Raw genomic sequence first — 26,500 nt, 5'->3', positions numbered from 1 at the left:
TGTTTAAGTGCTCAGTTATGTAAGCCAACACAGTAAATATTTATTTTTAAGATAAGTTAAATCTGTCCTTAAGCGACCAGCTTTCAGGACTACATGGAAGTTCTACAGAGCTCTTTAACTGTATTACAGTGCAAAGTTAATGTGACTGAAACACTGACCTGCGAAATCATGGACACCATAGAGTCATGTATGTGTGTGTGCGTTTGTGTTCTGAGGAGCATATTGTGCTGCCTGAAGAGCTATGATGAAAAAGGCGCTGTAAGGACTGCTGAAAAGCTAGTGAGCTGATTGCGCAGGACAGGTGAGAGGAGAGACAGAGGAGAGAGATTCAGAAAGAGGAAGGCAGAAGAAAAAAAAAAAGGGTTAGGAAGGGCGAGAGGCAGACCTCGCGCTCATAAGCAGCAGCACTTCAGTCCAATTGTCTCCAATAATGGCCTCTTTGATCAGGCTTTCAGCACACACTTTGCGGCCGGGAGTGCACACACGCCAACAAGCATCCACATGGATTTTGTAAGCCAAGCCAATGCCTCTGTGAGTGTTTGCGTGTTTGTTTTGTGTGCGCTGCCCTGATCGCTGTAGACTTGAGTGGCGTCTTCATTCATGCCTTGTGATTGCATGAGCTGGCGAAGCGGAACAGGAATACACTGCAGTGAATGTTGTGTTTAAATATGGATCTCGTTGTGCTTGGGAGTCAACTCCGGGTCAAGAGAGGAGCAGCTTTAATTCTTAAAGGCTTTGTTATCTCAGTCTTTCCTTCTGGCTCCCCCTCTGTTTGACTTAAGTTCATAGGCTGCTGTACTGCCACCAAGGACACACAGATCATCAAATACTGAAGCTCACATTGGGAAATACAAATCGATGAACAACCAACAGCCTATTTGCAGATTTGTTTCTGTCTTCTTTCCTTAATGTGTGAGAACCATTTCCCTCCACAGAATGCATGAAATATTAAAGGGATATTCAGGGCTTTTCCTCTCTTTTATGAACTCCACTCATGAGGTCAATCAAGGTAAAAGTTTCATCCAACTTGTTTCTTGAAGCAGAGGTTTTATAAGCAGTCCTCCGATACTGGATTAAATATCCACCACCTGTGGGTTTGAATGTTTAGCTTGCTCCATGAGCTGTGGTTGCATTCAGCTTGGACTAATGGCAGTAACAATAGTTTCCAATGGTAACCAGCATTCTTACATTAACTTTTCAGAGCACCTCAGCAGTCCAATCTACTCCTCCCCTACATTCATGACATACATGACTTTACTAACAAATTAATAAATATGTGTATACCTGTGGATGGATGGGTGGATGAGGGTAACAGTTCAACACAGAGTGCTAGAACATACTCAACATATGGCTGTAAGTTATGGTTGTCTCAGGTTGTAGTGTGTGCATCTTAGATTGGAGGTGAGCACTGAGAAACTGAGCTGTTCTGGTTGGAAGGGGACTGGAACAATCACATCAAATTTAAAGGGATATTCTGGTGTAAATTTAATCCATGGTCTAACACACCGCGACACCGAGTAAGACCCCCCCCCCCCAAGAGATCAAGTTAGCAGACCGCTAATTTACATAGTTTTAGCAACTTCAGAAATGACCGCATGGTAACAATACATTGAAGTATACGCCTCCAGCAAGAAACCGACGTCAAAAAGTCACCAAAATAATAAGCCAAAGAAACTAAAAAAGCGTTGTTCACCTCCAGTTTGACAACAATTTTTTAGTTTCTTTGGCTTATTATTTTGGTTTTATGTCAGAAAATCCTGCACTCATAAAACCTTTTACCACAGGCAGCAACTGTTTTCAACAAGAATAATGTGGTGAACCCACTGTACACTACCTGTCTCTCAATGCAATACCTTTCACATTTCATTCAGTTGATCCTAGTATGAAAACATAATAAGTGGTGCATTTGGAAGGTAAAAATGCACAATAACCCTTCCCGAGGACAGGAGAGCTGTTGAAACTGAAGTAACCCCATCTTTCATTTTGGTATTTAGGTTTTGTCTCAGTATCCTCCTAATAAAGAAAATGACCACAGGCGGTTCCATCTCTGACTTGCGAAGTCTACAGCCTTTAGCTGCTACAACTCTTTATTTAGCGCCTGCTCTACTCTGTTCCCCTTTACTGCTGAATAATAGATGAGGGACGACCATGATGCGATTGCCATGTAGGCACTTTAAATGCGAGTGTGGGTTTTTTTCTTTGCCCTGGAGAGGGAGAGTGTGTCTCTGGCTCCACACCTGCCTCTACTGCCATGTCTGTGTGTGTACAGTATGTGTGAATTCTGCCCCTTCATCTCCATCCTCTGTCAGGTGTTGCCCCCCACCTCCCCTTTGGACCTCCTCTTCACCTCTTCAACTTCTCTCATTCTCCTCGCAGTTTGCTCCCTTTAGCTTAGTAACAGCGAGGGCATTAAACTTTCATGACTGCTGTCTTTTTCAGGCCACACTCTTCTTCTCTTCTCCTTTCCTTACTTGTTTCACTCCTCCCATCCTCCTTCCCTACTCCCTGTATTCCATCTCTTGCCACTCTCCTCCTCCTTCCTCCGTCTCGCTCCTCTTCTCTCATTTATCCATACTCCCCTAGGCCTAATTTTCTTCATTCTCATTCTCTTCCTCTCTCCACCTTCCTTCCTTCCTATCTGTTTTTTCTTCACCCTTCTCTCTTATGTTTACCCAGCAGTGAGCGCTGCTGGAGGAGAGCCTAACGAGGAAGTTTGACACTCCTTTATGGTTTTTAACATTGGGAAACTCCACAGAATTTCAAGTGACTGTAAATTTAAGCAAACCGTTTCCCATCTGTCCCTCACTGCTTTTGTGTCTTCTATTTGCACACTTGAAAGACTGCGTTCTTTGCAAGTGTGTGTGTGCCTGTGCGTGCGTGCGTGCGTGCGTGTACGTGTATGTGTGTGTGCACGAGTGGGAAAAAAAAACAGATGCAACAAGATGAGAAAATTGCCATAGGAAACATGCTCACTTTTTATTTCACAGAAGTTATTTTCAGTTTGTTTCCCTCCAAGTTCAGAAAAGCATTGCAAGTGATGCCTGTGGATACGACTGTATGGAAGCTTTTCTCATACTTTCACTTTTCTCTTTCTTTGTCTCACATTTATTTTCTTGGTCAGCATCAGTGCATGCAATTTGCCGTACGTGAACTGTTGCTAAATCTGCATGTCCCGTCATACCGCTCTGTAGTGCAAATGGTGATAGTCTGATAATACGACCCTGGAAGTTTTATCTGGGAGATAGAATTATGTTCCAGAGGTAGGTTCTCTAGGTTTCCCAATTCAACATTCAGTGTTATATTATAAATGAACAAAATAAACTCACAAAATGTCACAAAGGGAAGTGCTTTTACGTATTTTGTGCTTCCCAAACAGAAATAATACAACCGTACATCTTCTGAATTAAGATTTTTATTTAATTGCCTTTGTAAAATACACCTCATTCAGACTCAGTCACCTCCGAGTTGGTCGAAAGAATTCATGTGTTTTACCATGTAAAATGTGAAAATAATCATATTCCTGGTCAGAGTGTCTGTAATTCATCTCAGGACTGTATCCCATTTCTTCCATCTCACCTCCATTTGTATTGGAGGCTGAGGCTGTGTTCAGTTCCAGCTCTGTGTCCAGCTATGTTCGCTCTCAGGCAGCTAAACCTGGTTGGGCTAAGCCCTGTTGAATACAGTGACTCCCCCTGTGATCCAAGGACTTAGTCCAAACAAACTCCCATGCTACTGGCTCCATGCTTAACTGAGCCATGAGCTAATTAGGTAACGAAGATGAGCTACAGCCAAGTACCACTAACAAAGAGCTGTTCTTTCCCTTTACTCTGGTGATATTCTGTCCTCTTTATTCTTGGAATTCTGGCCGTATTTTACAAATGACGACTTTAAATCGCCAAGGACTTAATGGTTTCACCTCATGTCCTCTAATTTGTTTATTGGTTGGCTAGTTGGTTTGTATGTCAGCAAGACAAATCAAAACTACAGAGCAGATTTCCACAAGACTTGGATGGAGGATGGTTCTCGGCCCAGAAGAGACCCCATTAACTTTTAGTGTGGATCCCGATGAAGGCACAGATCCTTGAATATTTTCTCAATTTCTTGAACATTGCATCGATGTTCTGGTTTTTTTTCAACATTTCTTGCAAATTTTCTCAAGTGCATGGTTCTTCATGAAAAACATCAGGTGTATTTGGGTGGCTGGTATGGGTAAGTGAGTACAGTTTGATGCAGAACCAAATAACAGCAGAGTAGCAGGGCAGAGTAGCAGGTAGCAGATGTTTGATAATTGATTAGGCTTGATTGAATTAAAGGGGACTGTTTGGCCTTGGTGGAGATATGCACTCATTAAGGATAGTGTAGATACTGTTGAATTAATAGTACCTGGTTAACCTAGATACAATGTGCAGTCATAGATATTTATATTTTTCTGTGAAACTCAACAAAATGTTTTACATTGTCTTGAGCCTGGTTACATTTACCTTACCTCATAAGTCATGACTCCTCCGGATGATTTTTGTTTGAGAGTACAGTAAGATTGTCCACACAGCCTGTTTCACTTTCATGTCATTACATGTGGTTACGAAAACAGACTGACAGACATTTGGATTTGATTGATTTGATCAATAATCACTCTGAACACTTGATCGCCTGCCACATTTTGTCAAAATGACATTGTCATCATGTAACATAATGAATGCTTTTCCATGTCACTGTGTCCAAGTACACTCTGGGAGTTCTTGGTGAAGTTCCCAATGTGTGACTTTATGCTTATGAGAAGAGGCATAAGAGTGTCTAAACCCTCCAGTGGGCCTGGAGCAGTGAAATCCACAACAAAAAAACAGAGAACACATGAACATGGAACTAGTTTTCGAACAGTCCCCACTGGATTTCTATGTGATAAAGTGGCTCTGCCAAAAACATTAACATACACACTGCAGGATACGGCTGTTAAGTTCAACATCAGCTAAATGCGGTGTCGATAGAAACCCCTTTTTGAAAACAGACAGGGGACAGATGGCGAGTGGCCAGTCGTTTAATTCATCAGGAGCCCACGTCACTCGTTCTGAAAGTTGCAGCTTAATCTTCAACCACTTTATCCTGGAGGCGACGTTGTCACACTGAACGTGGAAGTGGAGCAGACAGGATGAAAGAGACAGAAATGGAGTGTAGGAGGGAGAAAGAGAAGAGAGAGACCACCTACGAGGCCGCTTGATGATGTGCTGTATCTGTCTTTGTCACTGCTTCTGTGTGTGCGCGTGTGTGTGTAACGCATTATGTTCAGTGAGGACATTGTGAAGTGTTAGGAGGTGCTGCTGTACTCAGATAAAATATGTGTTTTGGATGCGTTGCTCAGTAGGTGGTGTTTGTGTACGCCGTCTCATAATTGCTGGCTGTCTTTGTTTTGCGTCTGCTTGTATGATGGTGTGTGTGTGTGTGTGTGTGTGTGTGTGTGTGTGTGTGTGTGTGTGTGTGTGTGTGTGTGTGTGTGTGATGAGACACAGCAGTGTGTGGGTGGTGAGCTAAATGAAACGAGTGAGTATTAAGTTTAAGCTGAGGTGAGAAGGCGGAGGCCTTGCTGCTTCTCTTCCTCCATCATCCATCTCTACCTTGTTGCATGTCTGTTTTACTCGCCTCTCTTTTTTTTCCTCTCTTTCATGTGACATATTACTTTCTTCTCTCACATCCAGTCTTCCTCTTCGTGTCTGACTAGTACACACACACACATGCGCGCACACACACACACACACACACACACACACACACACACACACAAACACGCTGTAAAGGAATTACAGCTGATCCGAGCTGAGTCTTTAGCTTGTCTGTCTTTTAACATCAGTGCTGTTGCTTTTGAAGCTTCCCTTTGAATTACTGCATTCCTGTTTAAGCATGCACAGATAAAGGCCAGCTAAAGCGGCACTGTTTGGCTATAATCTTACTATGTTCTATACGTAAAGAAGACATGCGTAAGCTGCGGGGTGTATACACACAAACACACGCAGGCATGTGTGCTCGCAATAAACACAGGCACAGAGTTTGGAATTAACAAATTATTCTTGTTTATCACTGGGTTCTTTATTTTCTGGGTTCTGGCTGTCCTTCCACAACAAAGTCAGACATGGCAAGAAACAACAGTTTCCAATTATCAAAACCACAAGTGCATCTCAAATGGTGTAAAACTTTATAATTGCCAGGAAAAAAAAAAAATGTTTGTGTATGGTAGGTCAAAGGCGAGCCAAGAAGTTGGTCTGTAAACTATGATGGGTGTTCACAAAGACACTTCAGCCAGTATTTTAACTTTGGCGGCCATGGAGAGTAAATACATTTACTCAAGTACAATTTAAAAGTTGCTATAGACAGGGATTTTCACATGGTAGTGAGCATAAACGGCTTTTACACTATAATAGTGTTGTAGTGTAGTGATATCAAAGTCTATCCCATCACCACTGCAGTCATCGTAGTCAGCTGCTCAGATGAGTGCTGCAGTTTTTTCCTTACCGTTAAATCATTAATTCCCCAGCCATATTAGTTTCACTCTCATTCCGTACTGTTGACTATATATTTCTATATGACAAAGCTCAGTAAGAGGCTTTGTCGTATGTCTTCAGCAGTTGTAGCTAGTCCAGATGTCTTCCCTGGCAAAGTTGAGTGTGAGGGCCAACGGTTCCTCCTCTAATGTCTCTTTAACAGCGACGGCTGTTTATTTTGTTCAGACTGTTCACTGTATTTTTTCTCCATGTTTGGCACCATTGTGACAATGTTCTTGTCTTTCCAGCGGACTAGCAACTTCCCTCCTCAGGTCAGGACCCCAGAGAGTCACTGGGCTAACTTTATTGCATCCTTCTGTAGCTTCAATGGAACATTAATCAGACGATTTTGGCTGATTGTTCCAGAGCCCCCATATCGTATATTTGTCATTTCATCAAGGAGTGCAAGCAAAGTTAACAGATTGTCACTGATCAACTTGCAACTTTGATGTTAAGAGCTGCACAGGTGTTAGCAAGTGTTTTTTTTTTTTTTTTTCCAACTTGCGACAGAGCTAGGCTAGCTGTTCTTCAGCTTACATTACAAGCTATAGCCTCCTGGCTTTACTGAGCTCACAGACATGGTATTGCTCTTTAACCCTTCAACCCTCATCGAGACAGAGAACAATAATTTCCCAAAATGTTAAACTACTCCTATAGGAATAAGTTTCACATAAGTGAAAAGCTTAAAGGTCCAGTATGTAGGATTTAGGGTTTTAGGGTAGAAATGAAGAATCACCCGAAACTAAGAATTATTGTGTTTTTGTTACCGTGGATGATTCTTTTATCCACAGAGGGAGTGGATCCTCTTGCACGGAGTATGCCATGTTGACCTGCCATATTACTACAGTAGCTCAGAATGGACAAACCAAATACTGGCTCCAGACTTTGGGCTTTTGATTTACAGCCACCACTGTAGGGGAGGATGAGGTGATAGACATAGTGTTGGTTGAAGTCCGCAATCTCAAGGCTTGATTCCAGTAAATCCTACCTGATAGGTAAAAGACCTTGAGTGGCACATTATTTAAATAGAAATGCCAATTAGCCTGCATAGAAAAGAAATCAACGCAGCTCCAAAAACATTCTCTATGGCCACTCGATAATGTTACCTCACACACAACTGTGTAAATGAAACTAAGCACCAGGCATGATTCGAGACCGTCATTTGATGAAATTGCGATTCTTATTATTATCCATTTAAATACATGCGCAAAAAAAAGGCTTTTTTCGCCAGAAAAATTAAATGAAAGTTGTAATAAACTGGACTTTCCCTTTAATTTAATTTTAGCATAACGTTTTGGCTTCTGTTTCTTATACTGTACGCATGCATTCAGTCAAATTGACACACACATACTGGTATTAATTTAAGCATTTTGGATTTTGGCAGGAAAAATTTGGCCCCTGTTTCCTTCAAGTGCACACACACTCAATGACGTTATAAACACACACATACACACTTTGGTACTAAGTTATTTGGCAAGACGTTTTGGCTACTAGCTTTTGGTATCGAAGTGCGCACACACATACATACACACACTTAGGAATTAACTTTGTCTTGGCAGGCAGGACATTTGTGGCTTTTTTTGTTTCGGCATGCACTCAGACACACATGTATCAGGTCGCGCACACACACACATGCACACACAATGGGCAGTAATCCCCCCTGAACATGCCAGAGCTTTGGGCAGAACAGGGATTTTCCTCTTCAAAGAGCAGACCACCCATCGCAGTGTCGGAACAATGGTGGCCAAACTCCGGAAGATTTCCTGTGGCGGGGGGAATCCACACACACAGATACTGTAGCCAGTGTTATGTATAGTCACAGAAACAGTCACACGCATTCACACATCAAGATACACAGGATAGATAGATTTTGGCTTTGTACAGACCCCTAGGACCCTGTGCATACCTGCAGTATGCATGTGGCACTTTTGCAAACGCACATTTTCACTCACACAAGCCACCTTGCAGAGCTCATTGGAGGATTGGGACTTTTGTGGTCACATACAAAAAAAGCAGATCTGGGATGTGAATGACTGGAGGGGGGCAGGCGCTTGACAAAAGAGCAAAGACATGGAGAGAGAGAAGGAGCCGAACCAGAACCAGAGAGGACTGAAGGGATGAAGGGACAGATGGAAAAACCGGAGTCCAGATGATTCCACTCCTGAGCACAGCTTCGCCTTCATCCTGTGCCTTGTCCTATGTTTTCCTTAAGTCTTTGCACTCCCTCTTGTTCACATTGTCCCTTTATTCTTCTTTTTTTTGATTATGTTTTTTTGATGCGGCAGAAAGTGTGGATGTCTGCCCTGCGCCACTGACGATTCCCTCACAGACAAATTAAAAACTATTTGTTGCTCAAAAAGCAGTCTTTTGAATTGAAAGACAAAAGATGGTGGGGCAACAAAGAGTGGCCCGCGTGTCCCAAATGTTTAGATGCCCCCCCAGCACACTCCACACACACTGCACACTTCCACCCACATCCGCTCCCCCCTTTCTTCTCTCTGTTTTGTTACAGAAGCGACACAATCATTCTCATTCGTTGCAGAATTTGTCTTGTTGTGATTGATTTGTTCTTTGTGTGCATGCACAATAAGGGACTGTATTGTTGACGTTCTTATTTTTTCGGTATTATTACTTTAATATTAACAGCAGCTCGGGATGAGAATTCCAACAATAAACACTTACACACACTGGCTGCTCTTAGCCAGATTCAACTATATAGAGTTCAGCTAGTTGGTATTCTCATATTGTCATTTAGCAGCTTCTTTTCTTGGGGAAACTTTTGAAAGATTAATCCATGAAATTGAAATTTAATTTTGCTAAGTACGAGCGTGTGTGTGTGTGTGTGTGTGTGTGTGTGTGTGTGTGTGTGTGTGTGTGTGTGTGTGTGTGTGTGTGTGTGTGTGTGTGTGTGTAGGAGGATGGTGGGGTATTTGTGTCCAGCTGGTGGAGTTTTATATTTCTCCCTGTGATTTATTTCTCTCTGTTCACAGTTGGCCGTCAAACTTCATTGGTGAAAAACTGCTCATGTTGCAGAATTTCTGAGGGGGGGCACAGAGAGTGTTTATTTGTTGAAAATTTATGAGCACCTTGTTATGTCGCTGTCTTTGCCTTGTTGTCTCGCTGTCTCTCTTCCCCCTCGGGCTCTCATGCACAGACATGCAGTTTATCTGTTTCTGTGACTTATTTTTTGATGTTTGCATTTTAGGCGTTAAGGTGATGATCTCATCCAAAGCGGCTTTCGCTCTCCCCCAGCTTGTCAGTCTTTGAGCTGACTTTAGATGATTCTCTTTGAATCATTAGATTTTAATGTCTCTTTGTGTGATACTCTTTTTGTAGTAGTTATGTGGCCCAACAGCACAACCTTTTCTACCTCCATCTGCAGACATGTTTGGCTTTACAGCTTAAAGACCAAACATAGCTTTTTCTTGACCTTACTTCATTCATTTTTAATATACTCTCTAATATGGTAAATATATATGCTTTAATATACATTTTTGCTATGCATACCCTTTGAGGTCAGTCTAGTTTTCATCAATCACTTCACACTCAGGTTGCATCAGTCCTCGAAGACAGAAACAAGACGCTAAAGAAGTCTCCAGGTAGATGCTGCTACTTGGCTCCTGGCACCAGAAGCTATCACAGTCATTATTAAGGCTGTAAGAAAAAATGTGTATTGTATGATCTATTTGTAGTACAGTTTGTGAGGCAAAATGTGATGCAGTAGAGGCAACATATGTTTAACAATGGAGCAAATGAGCAGTGGTCATCTCATTGTTTTCTTTTTCTTTTCTTTTCTTTTTTATTTCAATGTATGTTTATTTGATGTTTGAATACATAACCAGCAGTGTATGGCTATCAAATTATAACTAGATGAGCTTAAATATATGCAGAAAGTTAACTGAATTAACGAGCATATTTATAATCATGCAGGTGAGTCATTTAATTAGTTGACCAAATATCAAATATGTGAGTATAATTATTTTCCATTTAAACTGGCCCTGGGGACACCATTCTCCTTGTTAGCAAAACAAGTGGAATTTCTTTCTTTTTATTCTTTTTTTAAAGATATTTTGGAGGAAAGCTTTAAAGTTGACAGGAAAGGGGGAATAGAGGGGTGATATCATGCAGCAGAGGTCCACAGGTAAGACTCGGACCCCAGGCTGCTCTGGTGAGGACACGTGGGACAGGCAGCCTTCCAGTTGAGCTACCAGGGCACATCACCCCTACCTTTGGTAATTTGACCCCTTTCCATCCCACCTCAGGTGACTAATTGGCTCCCAGCAATCTGGGTCAGCCATCCTATGTGGACACAGTGTTATAACCAATGAATGATGAAGAATTATTACATTTAGGTGGAGCATTTCTATTTTAACCAGTGCAGTCTTTATGGCACTAAACTCACAGACCAATTGTATTTGTTGTAAGTCACCTCACGTGGTGCCTCTTAGCTAGTCAGATCGGTGTATTACCAAAAGCATGGGAATTTAAAAGATGAAACAAAACTGACAGTGAAAAAGAGGTTTTAGATTCAGACCTGGCATTAAATGTTTCTCGACATGCGTCTTGAGTGATCACTTGAGATTGGATCTCACTTCCCTGCTCTGTAGGTTAATAGAAACCTACATTACTGAGAAAAACAGAGAAAACATTCACACAGAGAAAGAAACATCTTCATTTACAAGGGGGCAGCTTTGGCAGCTGTGGCTCAGGGGTAGAGCCAATGTCTTATTATCAGAGGGTCTCTGGCTCGATTACCCTAGTCTGCAAATTGAAGTGTCCTTGGACAAAATACTGGACCCCAAATTGCTCCCGATGTGTTGGTCGGCGCTTTGTTTGGCAGCCACTGCCATCAGTGTATGGACAAAAAAACATCTGCTAAATGCCCTAAATGTAAATGTACATTTGCCGAATGAATGTACACAATCTGTCAGGGAGTCTGGAATATTGCCCACTTCTTGCAAAAATGGTCAAGTAGATCACAACAGCAATTAATCTCATAAAGATAAGAAAAGGTCTGACAGCACACACCCCAGAGAGAGGAGAGAGAGACATTGTCTTTGTCATTCACAATCAAATATGTACGTAGTTCCATGTTTCATATAACCTATCCATATCATTAATGTAAAAATACTAATGATATTAAAAAATGTAATTTTTCTTATTAAGATAATGGTTGTTCGTAATGTATTAATGACACGTCCCTCAAAACCTGGAGGTAAATATTGGCCAATGCTGTCTTCCAGCTGTGATATACATTGATGCTAAAGCATTAGACACCCAGATGATATACAGGGGTTGAATTAATTTTCGGAGTTATCCTCAATACTATCGGAATAATGATTGCCTTTTTTTTTATATTGTAGCAAAATATTCCTTCAACCTTAGCTGACTGAGTGAACACGACTTGAGATGCCAGAGTCCTAGGAAAAGGAATCTAAAACATCTTTTGATTGTGCGGTGGCGTGTGTGCGTGTGCCTTTGTGGAGGTGCAGCCCCTCATTTATGGGGCTCTTTTGGTTTGTGCTTGACAGCTAAACACAAGCCCTTCTGCCAAACAAATAAGAGCTGTGTTGGGGAGAGGGGCGGCCCCGGCCCAAACTGCAGAGCTGGGCACTCGTTGACAGCTGCTTTCATCTTGTTATTATTCCTCCTTCACACTCAAGGATTTTTGGGCTTCCTAAAGTATTTCTCTCACTCTGTCCTTCCTCTCCCTCCTTCTATCCCCCCACTCTTTCTCTCTTTCTGTCACCGGGCTCTGATTGGCTGTTATGACAGAGCCGTCGCCGGGCTGTCAGCCTCTTCTAAAGCTCAGTTTAATTACTCCTTTTCACCAACATGACACGTTCATGCACAGATGCATGCAAACTCGCACACACGCGAGGGGAAAGTCACAAACACACACGCAGACACACAAACCGATGTGCCCAGCTGCACGTCGCGCCATCCTGGCAGTAATGAAAAAAAAGCCTCGGTGATTGAACTCTCCGTCAGCCACTCTACCTGACAAAGCAGACCCCCAGATGTTCCTCAGCAAAGCTTTGAAAACACCATGTAGATTTGAGAGGGGCCGGCCGCCGCTGGGTTTGATGGGCACGGATCGATCATGCACCCTGCTGTGCCGGGCTCTGAATAGCCAATTAAAGCCATTGAGACGGAGATGAAAATGGGGGGGTGATGTGAAGGAGTGGGTGTTTGATTAAAGGAGGATGATGAGAGAGAGAGAGAGAGAGAGAGAGAGAGAGAGAGAGAGAGAGAGAGAGAGAGAGAGAGAAGGAGGAAAGATGCAGCAGCGGTTGCCATAGTCGGTAAATGTTTAATATTCTGCGTCATAAACTTCACAATGATCATTCTTTCTGCTCTCCCTCCTCATCATTCCTCCAGATAAAGATTCCCTGACGGATACGTTCAGCTATGCTTCCATAAACAGAAGACAGCAGTGCACTGGGTTGAGACCTTGACTGATGAAGGGAAGCTAAGACAGATGTACAGATTTGCTCGAAATGGAGGGGAAAACAATGAGAAAGCCTTGTGGCGTGTGAATGCCAAGCTGTCTGGAATGGGTTTCACGTCGTCCTCAATTTTTCCTTCTCCTTCTTGTCCCTCCCCGCTCTGTCTGCCACCCCTCTTTCTCTCATTTCCTTTTTCTCACCCCCTTCACTACGTCTCCTTCCTCTCCGTATCCCCTAAGCATGTCCTTATGTCTCCCTCAATTTTCAGTTTTCTCCTGGATGTGGCCGTCATCTTCCATCCTTGTCTCTTCGCTTTCCTATACTACTTTCATCCATGTTCTCCTAATTTACACCACTTCTCTTATCTTTTTCTCTATACCTTCTCTATCCATGTCATTTATCTTTCTACCACTTTGTTACCCTTTATCCGTCATTCCTCATCCAATTTTTCCTCCTCTCCTCTTTCCTCTTTACCTTTCCTTCCTACCTCTTCTCAACTTCTCCCTTCTCTCATCCCGTGCCAGGTACCCTGCCCTATGACATCAAGATAGTAATTGCCGGAAACCATGAGTTGACCTTTGACCAGGAGTTTATGGCTGACCTGATCAAACAGGACTTCTACTACTTTCCCTCTGCCTCCAAGCTAAAGCCAGAGAATTATGAGAATGTCCAGTCACTGCTCACCAACTGCATCTACCTGCAAGACTCTGAGGTCACTGTGCGAGGCTTCAGGATCTACGGCTCCCCCTGGTGAGTAACCCCTACCCATGCACGGTGCACAAGCGTGAACACTTAGCTCAGGTATTGGAAAACTACTTAGCTGAGGTTTAGTTTTCATGTGATATTTTTTGGCGCCGGGTTCTGTAAAATTAACAGATCCTTTAATTTTTCAATCTAGCACCAAGCGCAGCAATTTCTAAAAGTGTGAAAAACATCATTATAGATGACAGCTTTGAAACTTTTTTTTCTTTTTCAATAATTTGCACTGATGGCTTACCCTGCTACCGAGGAACTGACATTGCTGTCTGGAGTGCTTGCTTGCTGTTGCTCAGAAAAAGGGATCTCCTTGTTGTTTTTCCTGTGTGTGTGCAGTAGAGGACATTTACTACATGTGACAACAACTAAAGTCCTCAAAAGAAGCTTTCCACTTACACGTACCTATTGTCTCTTGTAGCACTGCGCCATTTGATCTGAATCATTTAATGGCTATTGCATCAACAGATATGCCACACTGACAGATGTGCTTTAACCTAGGGGAAATATGAAAATGTATCATTCTGATTTGTCGTCACATGCATGTTATTTTATATAATATGATGTATAAATTTGGCAAAATGTGTGAGCTAGTTCAGTCAGTCAACTTGTGTCTGTTGCTTCACATAAATGGCATAGTCAAGGTAGGAAGGCTGTTCTTGTCACACCTTTAAGGGCGAGTGATGATGTCATCATTACAGTAGTAATCCATTATTGGCTTACTGAACAAACATCAAAATGAAAAGTAATTTTTGTCCACTTATGTTGGGGATGTTTGGGCACCTTAAGAGTGAAACAGGGTTTCATTGTTTCTAAAGGTTTTAAGACCTTCAGTTTTTCAATTTTGTGTTTATATTTAGCATATTTTTAAATTCATTTCTGTTTAGTCAAACACCAGCTTGGCAAATTTTGAAGCTCATCAGTATTCCACCATAATAAAAAAAAAAAACTATACACATTAGGGAATGAGGAGGAGGAGTGGGGTTTGACGACTCATTTTCGCCCTGGGCTCTGTAGCAGGTTCTGGCCATGACTTGGTGCTAAAGTTAAAATGTTGGTATCGTGACAACACTCTCCTACTGTTCTCCCTTCAGCTTCATCTGTGCATCATTGAATCAGTGTAATGAATCATTTATCAGTTTCTTTATTTAGCTTTGACTTGCGTCGCTTTCTATTTTTCTACCTCAACTCCTTGTGAACTTGCTGCTTCTTTTCTGTGTGTGCGCGTGCCATGAGCAAGTGTGTAAGTGCTTAGGTGGTAGTCTATGATATGATTTTTGTGTGTGAGTGTGTATTTTAGTGACACTCATTCCCAAGGGCAGTGTTTGAGGTTGTATGCGTGTGTATGTGTGTATGTGTGTGTGTGTGTGTGTGTGTGTGTGTGTGTGTGTGTGTGTGTGTGTGTGTGTGTGTGTGTGTGTGTGTGTGTGTGTGTGTGTGCCCCTAGTGCTGGGTAATTGGTTTGCTGTGATAGTGGGGTCCCACGAGTTTATTGCTCAGGCCACTGCAGAGCGCTGTCTGAGGTAGACCGAGAGGAACATGAAGATGGGGAAAAAAAGAAGAATGAGGCGACGAAGTGAGGGAGGGGAAAAGTGAGAGAGCACATGGAGGGCAGGAGGCAAAGGAGATATAGCGGAAAGAAGGAAGAGGGGGTGACGGATGGAGAGAGCGGACAGAGAAAGGGATGGATGGAGATTAGGGAGGAGATGATTTTTATTCATTTTCACCAATTGGCCCTGGCTGGTGTAATGGGCACATGAGGTGATGACTGTGTGTGTGTGTGTGCGTGTGTGTGTGTGTGTGTGTGCATGTGTGTGTGTAAAGATATCTTTGTCTGAATGTGTGAGTGTATGTGTCCACTGTGGGTTTGTGAACACCGGTGTGCACTCTCACTTGCCTTGGACTGCTTGCTCGCGCACGTGTGTTTGTTTGCGAGCCTCGGGGTGTGTTCCTGCAGCACAGAGGGACTCCAGCTGGAGGCTCCGTGTGCCCCAACCCTCCCCTGCACTGTCTGCTCCCCTCTTCCCTCCTTCCTTTCACCTCCTGTCTATCCTTCTCTGCTTCCTTCCATTCATCCATCATTCCCAACCTTCTCCCTCCATGCTCTCCATCTATCTCTCCCCATTTTGCAACCATCTTCTTTACCACCAACTACTTTATACTTTCCCTCCTCCATCTAACCCCTTCATCCTCATCTGCGCCCTCTTGTTCACCCCTGCCCCTCACTTCCCCCGATCATTTGATAGGCTCTGTATATAGATGGATACACACACACACACACACACACACACACACAAACACACAAACACACACACTCACACACACACACACACACACACACACACACACACACACACACACACACACACACACACACACACACACACACACACACACACACACACACACACAGCAGCGACCTCCTCCACATGCTCCACTCTGGCAGAAGTAGTGGGATGGTGCCTGTTCCAGTCCCTCCATCGTCATGGCAATGCCAGGCTGGCGCTGCTTCATGGCCCATGGATTACCACCCCCGCCCCACCACAATCACCTCCACCACCCTGAGGTGCTACCCGGCTGTCTGACTGTCTGACCGCCTGATTATCTGAGTACTTAACAGTCTGTCTGTGTGTCTGGAGTCTGACCCTAACATGAAATGTATTCAGTGCAGACACAATAATCCTCAATACTCAAACAGTGCCACTTTAAAGCAACCCGTCCTGTTTTGATAAGCAATACAATATTTATTTTTTTAGACCTTAGCCCCAGTAAACAGATGAAAACTTAAGGAAGCTAGTCAAGTCATTGCAGAATTGCAGATATTAACTCCAGATCGAATCTGTTAATTGATCCCTAAAACCAAAGATTCAATAAAATTTGTAATCTACTTTTGTTGCTTGAGAATATATCTATTTCTCTCTCTCTCTCTCTCTCTCTCTCTCTCTCTCTCTCTCCTCTCTCACACACACACACACACACACACACACACAGAAAGAGAGCGAGTCATCAAAGAATATATATATATATATATATATATATATATATATATATATATACACAGACAATGGCATTTAGAGAGAAGAGTGCATACCTCCACCAAGATCCACCGGCCCCCTAAAATTCAGTCAAGCCTGATCCAATATCAAAGATGATAGCCCTGTATCACTCTCAGTTCTAAACCAATGGTTTGATATTGGATTAGGCTGATTGAATTAAATGGGACTGCTGGGCCTTGGTGAAGGTATGTGCTCAACTGAGGGCAATTTTAGTTCCTAATGACTTTGGTGATTCCATGACTTTTAGTCTAGTGCTACCATGAGACTGTTGTCTAAGACAGAGATGGTAGATGTGAGGGCAGAAGGTTAGACCTAGTCTAGACTTGAGAAGGGGGCTAAAAAACATATGTTGGAACTAACATCTGAGCACCTCAGAGTGAAACAGCGATGAGTGAGACCACAAGACTGCCATATGGAATGGATTGCCATCAAATCTGGCACACACATCCATGTTTCTCACAGTTTCAAAAAAAGTAATTTGTCCAAAACTAATAACATTCCCATCAACTTTAGCTCTATATTGTATTTAGTGCTGAGTATGCCAGCAAGCCCAACTTGAATGGTGAGCAATGTAAACACTATACCTGCTATATATCAGCATGTTATTGTAATTATGAGCATGTTAGCAAGCTGATGTGAGCAGCGCTGCGCCCACGTGCAGCCCCACAGAGCCATTAGAATGACTGCTGACCATATACAGTGTAGTTACAGATGTTACAAAGACAGACGCCAGCTAGCAGAGGGGACATTAACGAAACAATATGTTTAGTTTTATATGTTATGGAATTGACAGTAATTAACTAAACCTGAATTTCCAAAAGCAGCTGTTAGCACTGCGGTCACTCCAGGTCAGCTCACCCAAAATCTAGAACTTTTCCAAGATCATGTTATGGAATTTTTCAAAAAGATTAATGTTGAAAATTCATGAGATGCTGCAAAATCCTATAGGTGTATCCAAATACCTTTTAAGTTATACAGTTTTGTTTGGCGTTGAAAATCGAAGAGATCCTAAGGAAATGTGGCAATATTCATTTATGGAAATAGTTGCTGCTGAATGGTTACAGTAATCTAATCAATAACAGGGAGTAATTTTTCTTTTTACCAGGATGAAGAATCTGTCATTCCCATGTATATCTCCACTAGTTATCACTTTCTTGTAACCACATCTTGCCTCTGTGTAGTTTGAGTGTGAATTGAAAAAAAGGAGAAATGAAAGATTGGTCATGGTGAAGAATCGAGAAAGAAGAGGGGAGGATGAAGGTCATTGAAAGAGAACAAAAACAGGAAAGCAATGAAACAGCAAGGCAAAAGGGTAGAGAGAAAGGAGGGATCAATAAGAAGTAAGGGTGGTTGGAGGTAGAGTAGAGAAGGATGATGGGAGGAGTTTATCTTTCTATCTTTCCTCTCCTCTCCTCCTCCTTGTGTTCTTATTCGCTCTCAGTTTCTTCCTCTGTCTGTCGCCTCTTCTCATCCTGTTGTCTTCCGGTCTCTTCTTCCTCCTCCATCCCTCCATCCATCTGGCTTCACGAGCCATTTACTTGTTCGCTCTGCCATCCCTCATTCCTACTTTATCCTCCTCCATTTCTCTCTCGCTCACTCTCTCAGTCTGATGCTGTGTTCTTCTCAGTGGGCCCCTTTAGTCCATCCCACGCCTGGATCGCTCTCACACACATTTGCTAACTCACACACGCAGATACACCCAAATACACCACATATCCCCATCCAAACCCCTCACCGCCCCAACCTTAATTAGATCCTGCTTGCTCCATCCTCCCTGAGCACTCCAAATTTGTCTCTGCATGAATCGGCGGAGCAGAGGGATGGCATGGGGGCGCTGCTCCACTCCCTCCTCCTGACGCTAATGTGGGTTTAAAAGTCGTTTGTCATAGGCGTGTGGCACGGCCACTCTCTGTCTGAGATTAGGATGTACGATCAGTATTAACCACAGAGAGAACCGTGTTTGAGAGCAGAAAAAGAGGGGACAGAATTATTGAAGGTGGGTTAACGTGTGTGTATGATGGCTGAAGAGTAAATGTGACTTGTGGGAGCTGATACATTCTGACTTCTTCGTCAGCATTTGACAGTGAAGACCCATCCAGCCCAACTGCTTCTTCTGTGTATGTAGTTGTACAGGAGATGAAAATATCAGTGTCCGGTGGTTGAATAAACAAATTATTATCAGCGTTCTGGATAATGTAATATTGTGTCACTTATAAGACCCTGCATTTTTTTCTCTCATGGCACAAGTGCTTCATCCCAGCGCTCTCCGGGTCCCTGCAAGCGATTTCCACCGGAAATAAAAATGAACATGAGGTTGAAAAGCTGGATACTTCAGGGGCAGTTAATTAATTAATTAATGTGCAAAATGTCAAAGGTGAAGTAGATTTTCCAGTGCCAGAAAAACAAGCGACGGCTCAACAAGTCCTGCAGCCAAGGCCCGCAGAACTGCAGAAAAGCGTGTTTGTTGGTGTTGACATGTAGGATATAAATGGCTAGTTAAAACACATGTGCGGTAGTTGAATTATATGGCTGGAATTCTGTGACAACAGCCAAACTGGCCATTAAAAAACAAAACAGGGATAAAACGAATGTATTGCTCTGGTGAGGTTCATGTTTGCACTAGCTTTTTACAGACGAACAACACAATCACTAACAGACTAACAACTCATTGATTCGACAGTTTCACTATTGTCATCCTATCATCATCAGCGCATTATCAGTCCCCACAAATGAATCAATTCTGAATGAGCTCACCTATTATTACCATTCTTTGATTTTTTTTATTTTTTTATTCAGGATTTTGAGGCTATAGGCTACACTAGATTTCACTAGATGTACAGTTTCTGCCTTTACCCAACTATACATGCTACTTTTTAGAAGTGTAATACACCGGTGAGTCTGATGCAACATTAGTGCTGGTGAAGACAAATAAAAGCTGCCATACTCTTATCCCCACTGTACGCACGTAATTTAGAGAGAAAACATTAATTAAGTGTATGGGTGTGCAGAAGCTTTGATTTATTTGCTAAAAACAAATACAGTCCAGCAAGTCAGAATCTTCTCCAAAAATAACAATGAACAACAGGAGCTAAGCTGAGCGACGCATGAAAAATGTTTTGTGGCTATATTTAGGCTGCAATTTTTATAGGATGTCAACTTCCTCCACAATTCCTCCCCATGAGCCTTAAGACTTATTTCCCTTAAACCACCAAGAAATAATGATGCCAGCGGCATTAGAGACAGTTGTTCCTGGTGTATTACCCATTGGTTCAGTTCATTCAGGGTGTAAAGTGCGACGGCATCGTCTGCTGCAGATTCTTCTACTTGCGAAATTTTAGGGTTCAGTTCAAAAAAGGACTGTAAATAACAAGTTCAGATAGATTTTTTTTTTTTTTGCACAAATGGGACATGCAGACAAGAGCATTCCAGCATTTGCTAACCATTTTATAAGCTCAGAATTAAAAGGTATTATCTGTCCTTTCATGTATTTATTAGAATCAAGCGCCCTCTTCGTATTACTGGACTGAATGATTCTTTAAAAAAACTAAACTTTTGAAATAAGAAATTCACGCAGAAAGTACATAATAGTTTCACCAGCTGGTATCACAGATCTTGGATGCTCAGTATCTCGGAGCTACTCTCTACTCATAATTTAGCAACTAAGATGCTCGGCAGCAGAAACCAGTCTGGCAACCTCGGCAGATTACATCTGAGTCATTATTAATAATGAGCTGTATGGCCGGGACACACAGCTTTGCACATTTATGGATCAGCTCCTCTCCGAGCACAAACACAGCCATGGGTACGCGCCTCTCACTGCGTGCAATTTTGTAATCAGCAGCCAATTAAGGAGAAACTTGTATCTAAAAGGAAGAGGAGTGAAAACATCTTCTTCTCTGACACAAGTGATTCTTTTTTTCTTTAGATATACCGCATGTATAACATTAAAATTGAAGGCACTGCTGTACAAGATCCGGTCACACTTGACACGTTTGTTCATCTTTAAGATGGTGAAAAATGTATTTGCATTCAGGGACAGATTAACTTGCCATTAACCTCGATTGCACGTGGAATATTTCTTATTTGCGTAGACAATAAATAACTGATTTTTCATCAACAGAAAATTTGAAGCAGCAACAACTTTGATAAACAAGGAATCATCAAGGTCATTTTCAGGAACAAATAATAAAGTTGTTGGTTCTAGCTTGCCATGTTTTCTAGACAGAAAACTTGATGCGATTGGCATTTTTCCCAATTTTCTGACAATTTATACTTCATCAATTTTCATGAAAAACAGTTGTCAGATGTTGACAGTGTGATTTTGTCACATTACAGTATATGATGGAATAATACTGCTCTTGAAAAAATGAAGCAATTTGATAAAATATAAGATAACAACCCATAATTTTAACTTAAATAACTGAAGTTCCAATCCCTTCAGGCCCCAAAATGGAGAGAGGTTTTTTATAGGTATCCTCAATACAGTACATGCTCTCTTTTTATGACACTGCCATGCATATATAAAACCAGTGTTGAGTGTATGAGGGGCCTTTCCTCACCAATCACTGTATTAAAAACACAACTTCATAACTTTTTATTTTTATTCACAAATTTTAAAGGGTCATATTTTATAGAAAAAAATATATTCTGGCTTTCCCTCTGCAGTCGTTAACATGTCCAGACCTTCAGAGGTAGCCCCGATCCTGTATTTCCTGTCATCAAACTGGTCTGAGGATGAGGCTTGAGACCCCTTTAGGTCCAGGGCCTTGGTTGTTTTGACTGAAATCAGCCGTAATTTGTGGGATTGTGTTGCTTCATGTACCAGCGCCAGGCACCATAAAGGCAGTAGTTTATTATACTCAGCGGTAACATTTTAACAACATGTCCTCTTTTCTGAACAACTGAATAGTTTGATTTCCAAAACAACGTGACTGTTGCAGCAAACCAGTTTCAAGTGCAGGCTACTAGACCTTAGGCTACTAGATGTTAGTCATACACTTACACACATACAGTTGCTAGTTACGTTTAAGCAAGGAAACTTGGTTAGTTTTAGAAAAACATTACAGTTTGGGTTAAAATCCCTGCTGCTTATATAACTTAAGCTACATGTGTTGCTATGTTGGTTAACCTTATGTAATGCACACGACACAACTTCACTGCATTGGTAAGAGAAAAGACATCATTGTCGACACGGACGGTGGTCTCCTGAATGTGTCCTGTCTATTAACCCGACCATCAGTAGCTCCCTTTCTAGAAGAATTATTACAGCTGCTAAAGGTTGCTGCCAAACAGGAAATGTCAATGTGGGTCATGATAAGCTTCTTTCATTGTGGACCTACAGGTGTATAGTCGTTTTTTTTCAGATGAGGGTGGCCTGCTCTGATATTTGCAGTGGCAATCATGGCAATTGATGATGTTTTTCATGCTGGTTCCTTTTTTGGCATTCTGGCTGTTTTGCTGGACTAGGGTCATTCAAATCTATGATGATGTGGCTGGATTTTTTTCATGCAGTGCTCAAATTGGTCTTAGCCTGAGTTAGACTACATGTATATGTGGCAGGATGACATATGTAGAATTGAGACAAAACGAAATACTGTTTGTGTGTTGATGGAAATGAAGGAACAATGGCACAGAGGAATATATTGCAGTCTTTAATACACAACACTTGTCAGCAGGATGCATCCATTGTTGGTTTCAGTAAACCAAACCTCCGACCTTATAGTTTGAAAATGTAGCCTATTTTCCAGGTGACAGCAGCCATGTAAAACCTTGACAAGAGACTATTTGGCTCGAGGGTCTCTGACAGATGCTTCAAATAATTGAATTTTAGGGGGCAGCCCTAATAACTTTGAAACTAATATGGTTAGAGACTTGATTCCAAATCCTAAGGGGATGTTTTTGGAGGGTTGTGATGCAAGGGAGAAGTGCTCATTGGTTGAGAGTTGTTTTCAAGTACTTTCTGTGTTTTTGCTGTTAAACTCAGCAGGACGGTCGAGTCAGAGGAAGATAGAAACAGAAAGAGAGGACAGGCGGGGGGCAGATGAGGAGAGGGATGGAAGATGTGCACTGGTAATTAAGGGGTTAAATCTCTTTAAATGTTTATGATGACGATCTCTGAAGAACGTAAGACAGGCAGGATAGATGGACGGCGTGTTCACAGACCCAGACAAACAGACGGGGATGAGAGAGACAAAGTAGTCTGTTTGTTGATGGGGGATTTGCATGGAGTGACAGGGGAGAGAAAGCGAAAGGCCCTTTTTTCGTCTTTAAATGAAAACGGGAGAAATGTATCGCTCCCCACTGCTCCGCATGGAATAATTAAGGACGGAGATGCAAAAGACTCCTTAATTAGATTTTTTAATTATTGAGGATTCACTTCTCCTTCTATAGTGGCCCAATTAAGAAAGCTCATCAAAAACTAAAGAGATGAAGAGAGGCCTCCTCCTCTTCCCTGTCCACCCCCCCCCCCACCCCCCCACCCCCCCGCCTCGTCTTCCTCCATCTCCTCTTCCTCAACTCTCTCATTTGACAGAAATGGACTACCTGCGATCTGTTTGATGGCTTGTCCCCGTTGTTGAGCGAGGAATTGAAGGGACTCTCACTGACTTTAATTAACTTGCTTGTTTTCACGGCCTCACTGAAAGTAAAGACGAGAGGCGGGGAGAGTGGAGGGGGTGGAAAAGGAGAGGTAGAATGCAGCACTGGTGTGTAAAGCTTTTTCTTTAAAGATAATGAGTCTAATGATGGTGGAGATGGCATGAAGGTAATTTGACCTTTTTTTTCTCTTCCCTGAGTTGCCGGAGTTTTCTTTGTTCTCCCTCTGATGAGGAAACACTTCAGAGACAGAGACGTTTGAGTGATGTGAAGTTTGAGTTTGAGGAGAAAAAGAATGAGTGAGTGGACAAATCCAACTTTCTAAAGGACTTTACCAGGGCTGTTGCATGTTTTACCCCATTAACTACAAATTGTGTTGAGTTTACGTTACTGCCGACCATTTTAGAAAGAATCCCATTTGTTTAAGACTGATTTTCTTCCTTCCAGGCAGCCATTGGTTTCACTTCAGTTCAGGATGCAATGAAAATCAAATGACAAAAACTTAAAGGAAGATAGCTAATCCATCAGAGTCAGCATTTAGTGGCACTTGTTTTGCGCCGCCATCATGTGGTAATGTGGTTGGAGGGGCCATTTGGAAAAAACAGTTCCTGTTGGTGTGTTCAATGACAGTCTGACTTCCTCGTGTGAGAAATGGCTGCAAAAAAAGCAGTCTGGGTGCGTATAATTCTAATATAAGCATCAGGAGATTTATAACAATAACAATGGTAAATGGACTACTGACCACTCAAAGCGCCTTACACCACTTGTCACATTCACCCACCCACACACACTTACACACACACTGCTGATAGCAGAGACTTTCATGCGAGGTGCCAGCTTGCCCATCAGGAGGAGTTTGTGGTTCAGCATCTTGCTCAAGGATACTTTGGCATGTAGCTGGGTGAGCCAGGGATTTGAGCCAGCAACCCTCCGATTACCAGATTACCCATTCTGCCTCTTGATCTACAGCTGCCCAGCGGTATCACATGGCATTACATTTCAAGGTCCCTGTTATGTGACAGTTGATCTTGTTCTTGGAGGGTAAGGAGCTTCGGGACCTTGTTTGCATTTTCGGGGTGCTGTTTTTCTTCTTTGAATCTACTCCTAACTGCTTATTCCACACGTAACATGTTATTAACGCGGTCCAACACCTGTACCGTACTGTTTGCATGCCAGCTCACCCTTTTTACACAGATGTTGCTACTGCCCTGTTACTATCTCTGTTGCTGTTTAAGAGGCTGAATGACAGTGCGAGGCAAAATAACAGTGCAACATCCTTGCCTTTAACAGGCTGTGTGAAAGAGATACCGTCAGAATGATGCAGTTTTTCATCTAGTGCTCAAATCAAACAACAGCAATAGCCACATGTTCAAATTCTTACATAGAAATATCTTGAGAAGGGATCTCCCTGGCCATGGTCTTACTGTCTGGGAGTCGAGGAGGTAGTGGTGGAAGGTTGCGCTTCATCAAGTGTACAAGTAAGCTAGCTGTGACAGAGCTTTCTTTTGCATGAGTTGTCCAGCTGTCAGTGGTCAGGGCTAGCTTTTTTCTGCCATGACTAGCTTGACTTTGAGCTCAACCTTGTCCTCATTGTATTTAGTCACAGTAGCTTGTGATGGCATAATGTTGATGTCTCAAGAAACTAGCTCTAACTAGCCTATCTGTCCGGATGATTGGGCTGCCAAGTGGCCACTCACTGACCTGGCATATCTGTAACAAGAATGTTCTCTAGGTTTAACCATCTCTATGATAATTGTGTTACCTCAACCAAGTGAACTGAAACATCGTTATTGGTTTAAAAAACATAGCAGTTTTTCCAGTTTGATTTCAATTGTCCACTGAAATGAACTGAAACCAACATCTTCCTGTGAAGAAGAAAATCAATCTAAAAACATGTGCTTTGCTTTTGAATGCTGTCGGTAGTAATGTCATGTACGCACGGTTTGTAGTCAATGGGCTATAACATGCAGCAGCACCGGTGTGCTGCTTCAAAGATGTAAAACGTCAGGAGGATGTACAGTTGGGAGTTCATGCTTTTTTCTGGGCCTCCTCACCAGAGCCAATACTAAATTAACATCCGATTCACTCTGAGACTCTCAATCCCTCCTGTGGGCCTGTCCTCTCCTCTCTCTCTTCCTCTCCTATACCCTTTCATTCCTCCATCTCCCATCTACATCCCTGTAGCCCTTACATTCCCACAGGACCCAAATAAAGTAGCCTACGAACACTGAACATTAATAAAAGGGTACTTAAGGGGGTTGGTTGAGGAAGGAAGAAAAAAGAATTGGCCTACTTTAACACTTGTCACTTTCCCACCCTCTCATCCCCCCGGTCCCCACTTTTTTTTCCTCCCTACTCATCTCCAATTTCAGTAAGTGCTGCTAGTCTGCAGCCCTGTAGCTGAATAAACAGTTATGAAGGGAGGAAGAGCAGACAAGAGGACATTTACTGTGTCATTTCCCTGGAGGGATTTCTCTTTAAATTACCTGTTAAATGGCCTCCAGGGGCAGGACTTCAACATGTGTGGATGTGTGTGCGTCTGTGTCTGTGTGTGTGTGTGTGTCAGCATTTCTGCGTGCATGTGTATTATGGCAGGCTACAGGGCATTTTCCTCCATTTCACACATGCCTTCCTTCCCCAAGGCATGTGGCATTGTCGAGAAAAAAAAAAAAAAAAAAAAAAAACGGAATTAAAGTGATTCTGTCCTTATGTTCCTCCTCGCCTCAGTCTCTCTCTCTCTGCCTGTCTCTACACACCCTACACTAACTCACACACACCGGCACAGACACACACACACACACGCGCCCTACCTCTACTTCTCTCCATCGTGCCAGTTCATCAGCGAGTGGTTATGTTTGGTGTTTGACCACAGAGCCGGGGGAGTCAGGATGCCATGAACGCTGCAAATAGTGTCCACGCTTGGAAGTCATGTCTGCTCAGTTTCTGTCTTTCTCCCCACACACTTGAAAACCAGCAAGTGAAATGTATTCTGCTTCCTCTAAATACAGCTCCATTTTATTGTGGCAGTTTTTGCACATACAAATGCGTTCACTGTGAAACAAGGCAGATTAACTCAGATTGATCCACTTGCATTACAATGAGCCTTTCAAGCTAGATA

The 26,500-nt window shown here is 42.5% G+C and overlaps 1 protein-coding gene across 1 annotated transcript in view; it reads left to right on the top strand.

Moving 5' to 3' along the window:
- The window catches only part of mpped1 (metallophosphoesterase domain containing 1), a 93,516-nt gene that overhangs the window by 19,549 nt on the left and 47,467 nt on the right, over positions 1 to 26,500 (top strand). The window contains exon 4 of the mRNA XM_037122415.1: positions 13,504 to 13,729. Within this exon, the coding sequence (XP_036978310.1) occupies positions 13,504 to 13,729 (226 nt within the window). The remainder of the gene's footprint in view (positions 1 to 13,503; positions 13,730 to 26,500) is intronic.

The sequence above is a fragment of the Acanthopagrus latus genome, chromosome 14 (assembly GCF_904848185.1).
Source record: "Acanthopagrus latus isolate v.2019 chromosome 14, fAcaLat1.1, whole genome shotgun sequence".
In the NCBI taxonomy this organism is placed as follows: domain Eukaryota; kingdom Metazoa; phylum Chordata; class Actinopteri; order Spariformes; family Sparidae; genus Acanthopagrus; species Acanthopagrus latus.
Note: the sequence above shows the minus strand (reverse complement) of the source record. Positions and strands in the feature narration are given on the sequence as shown.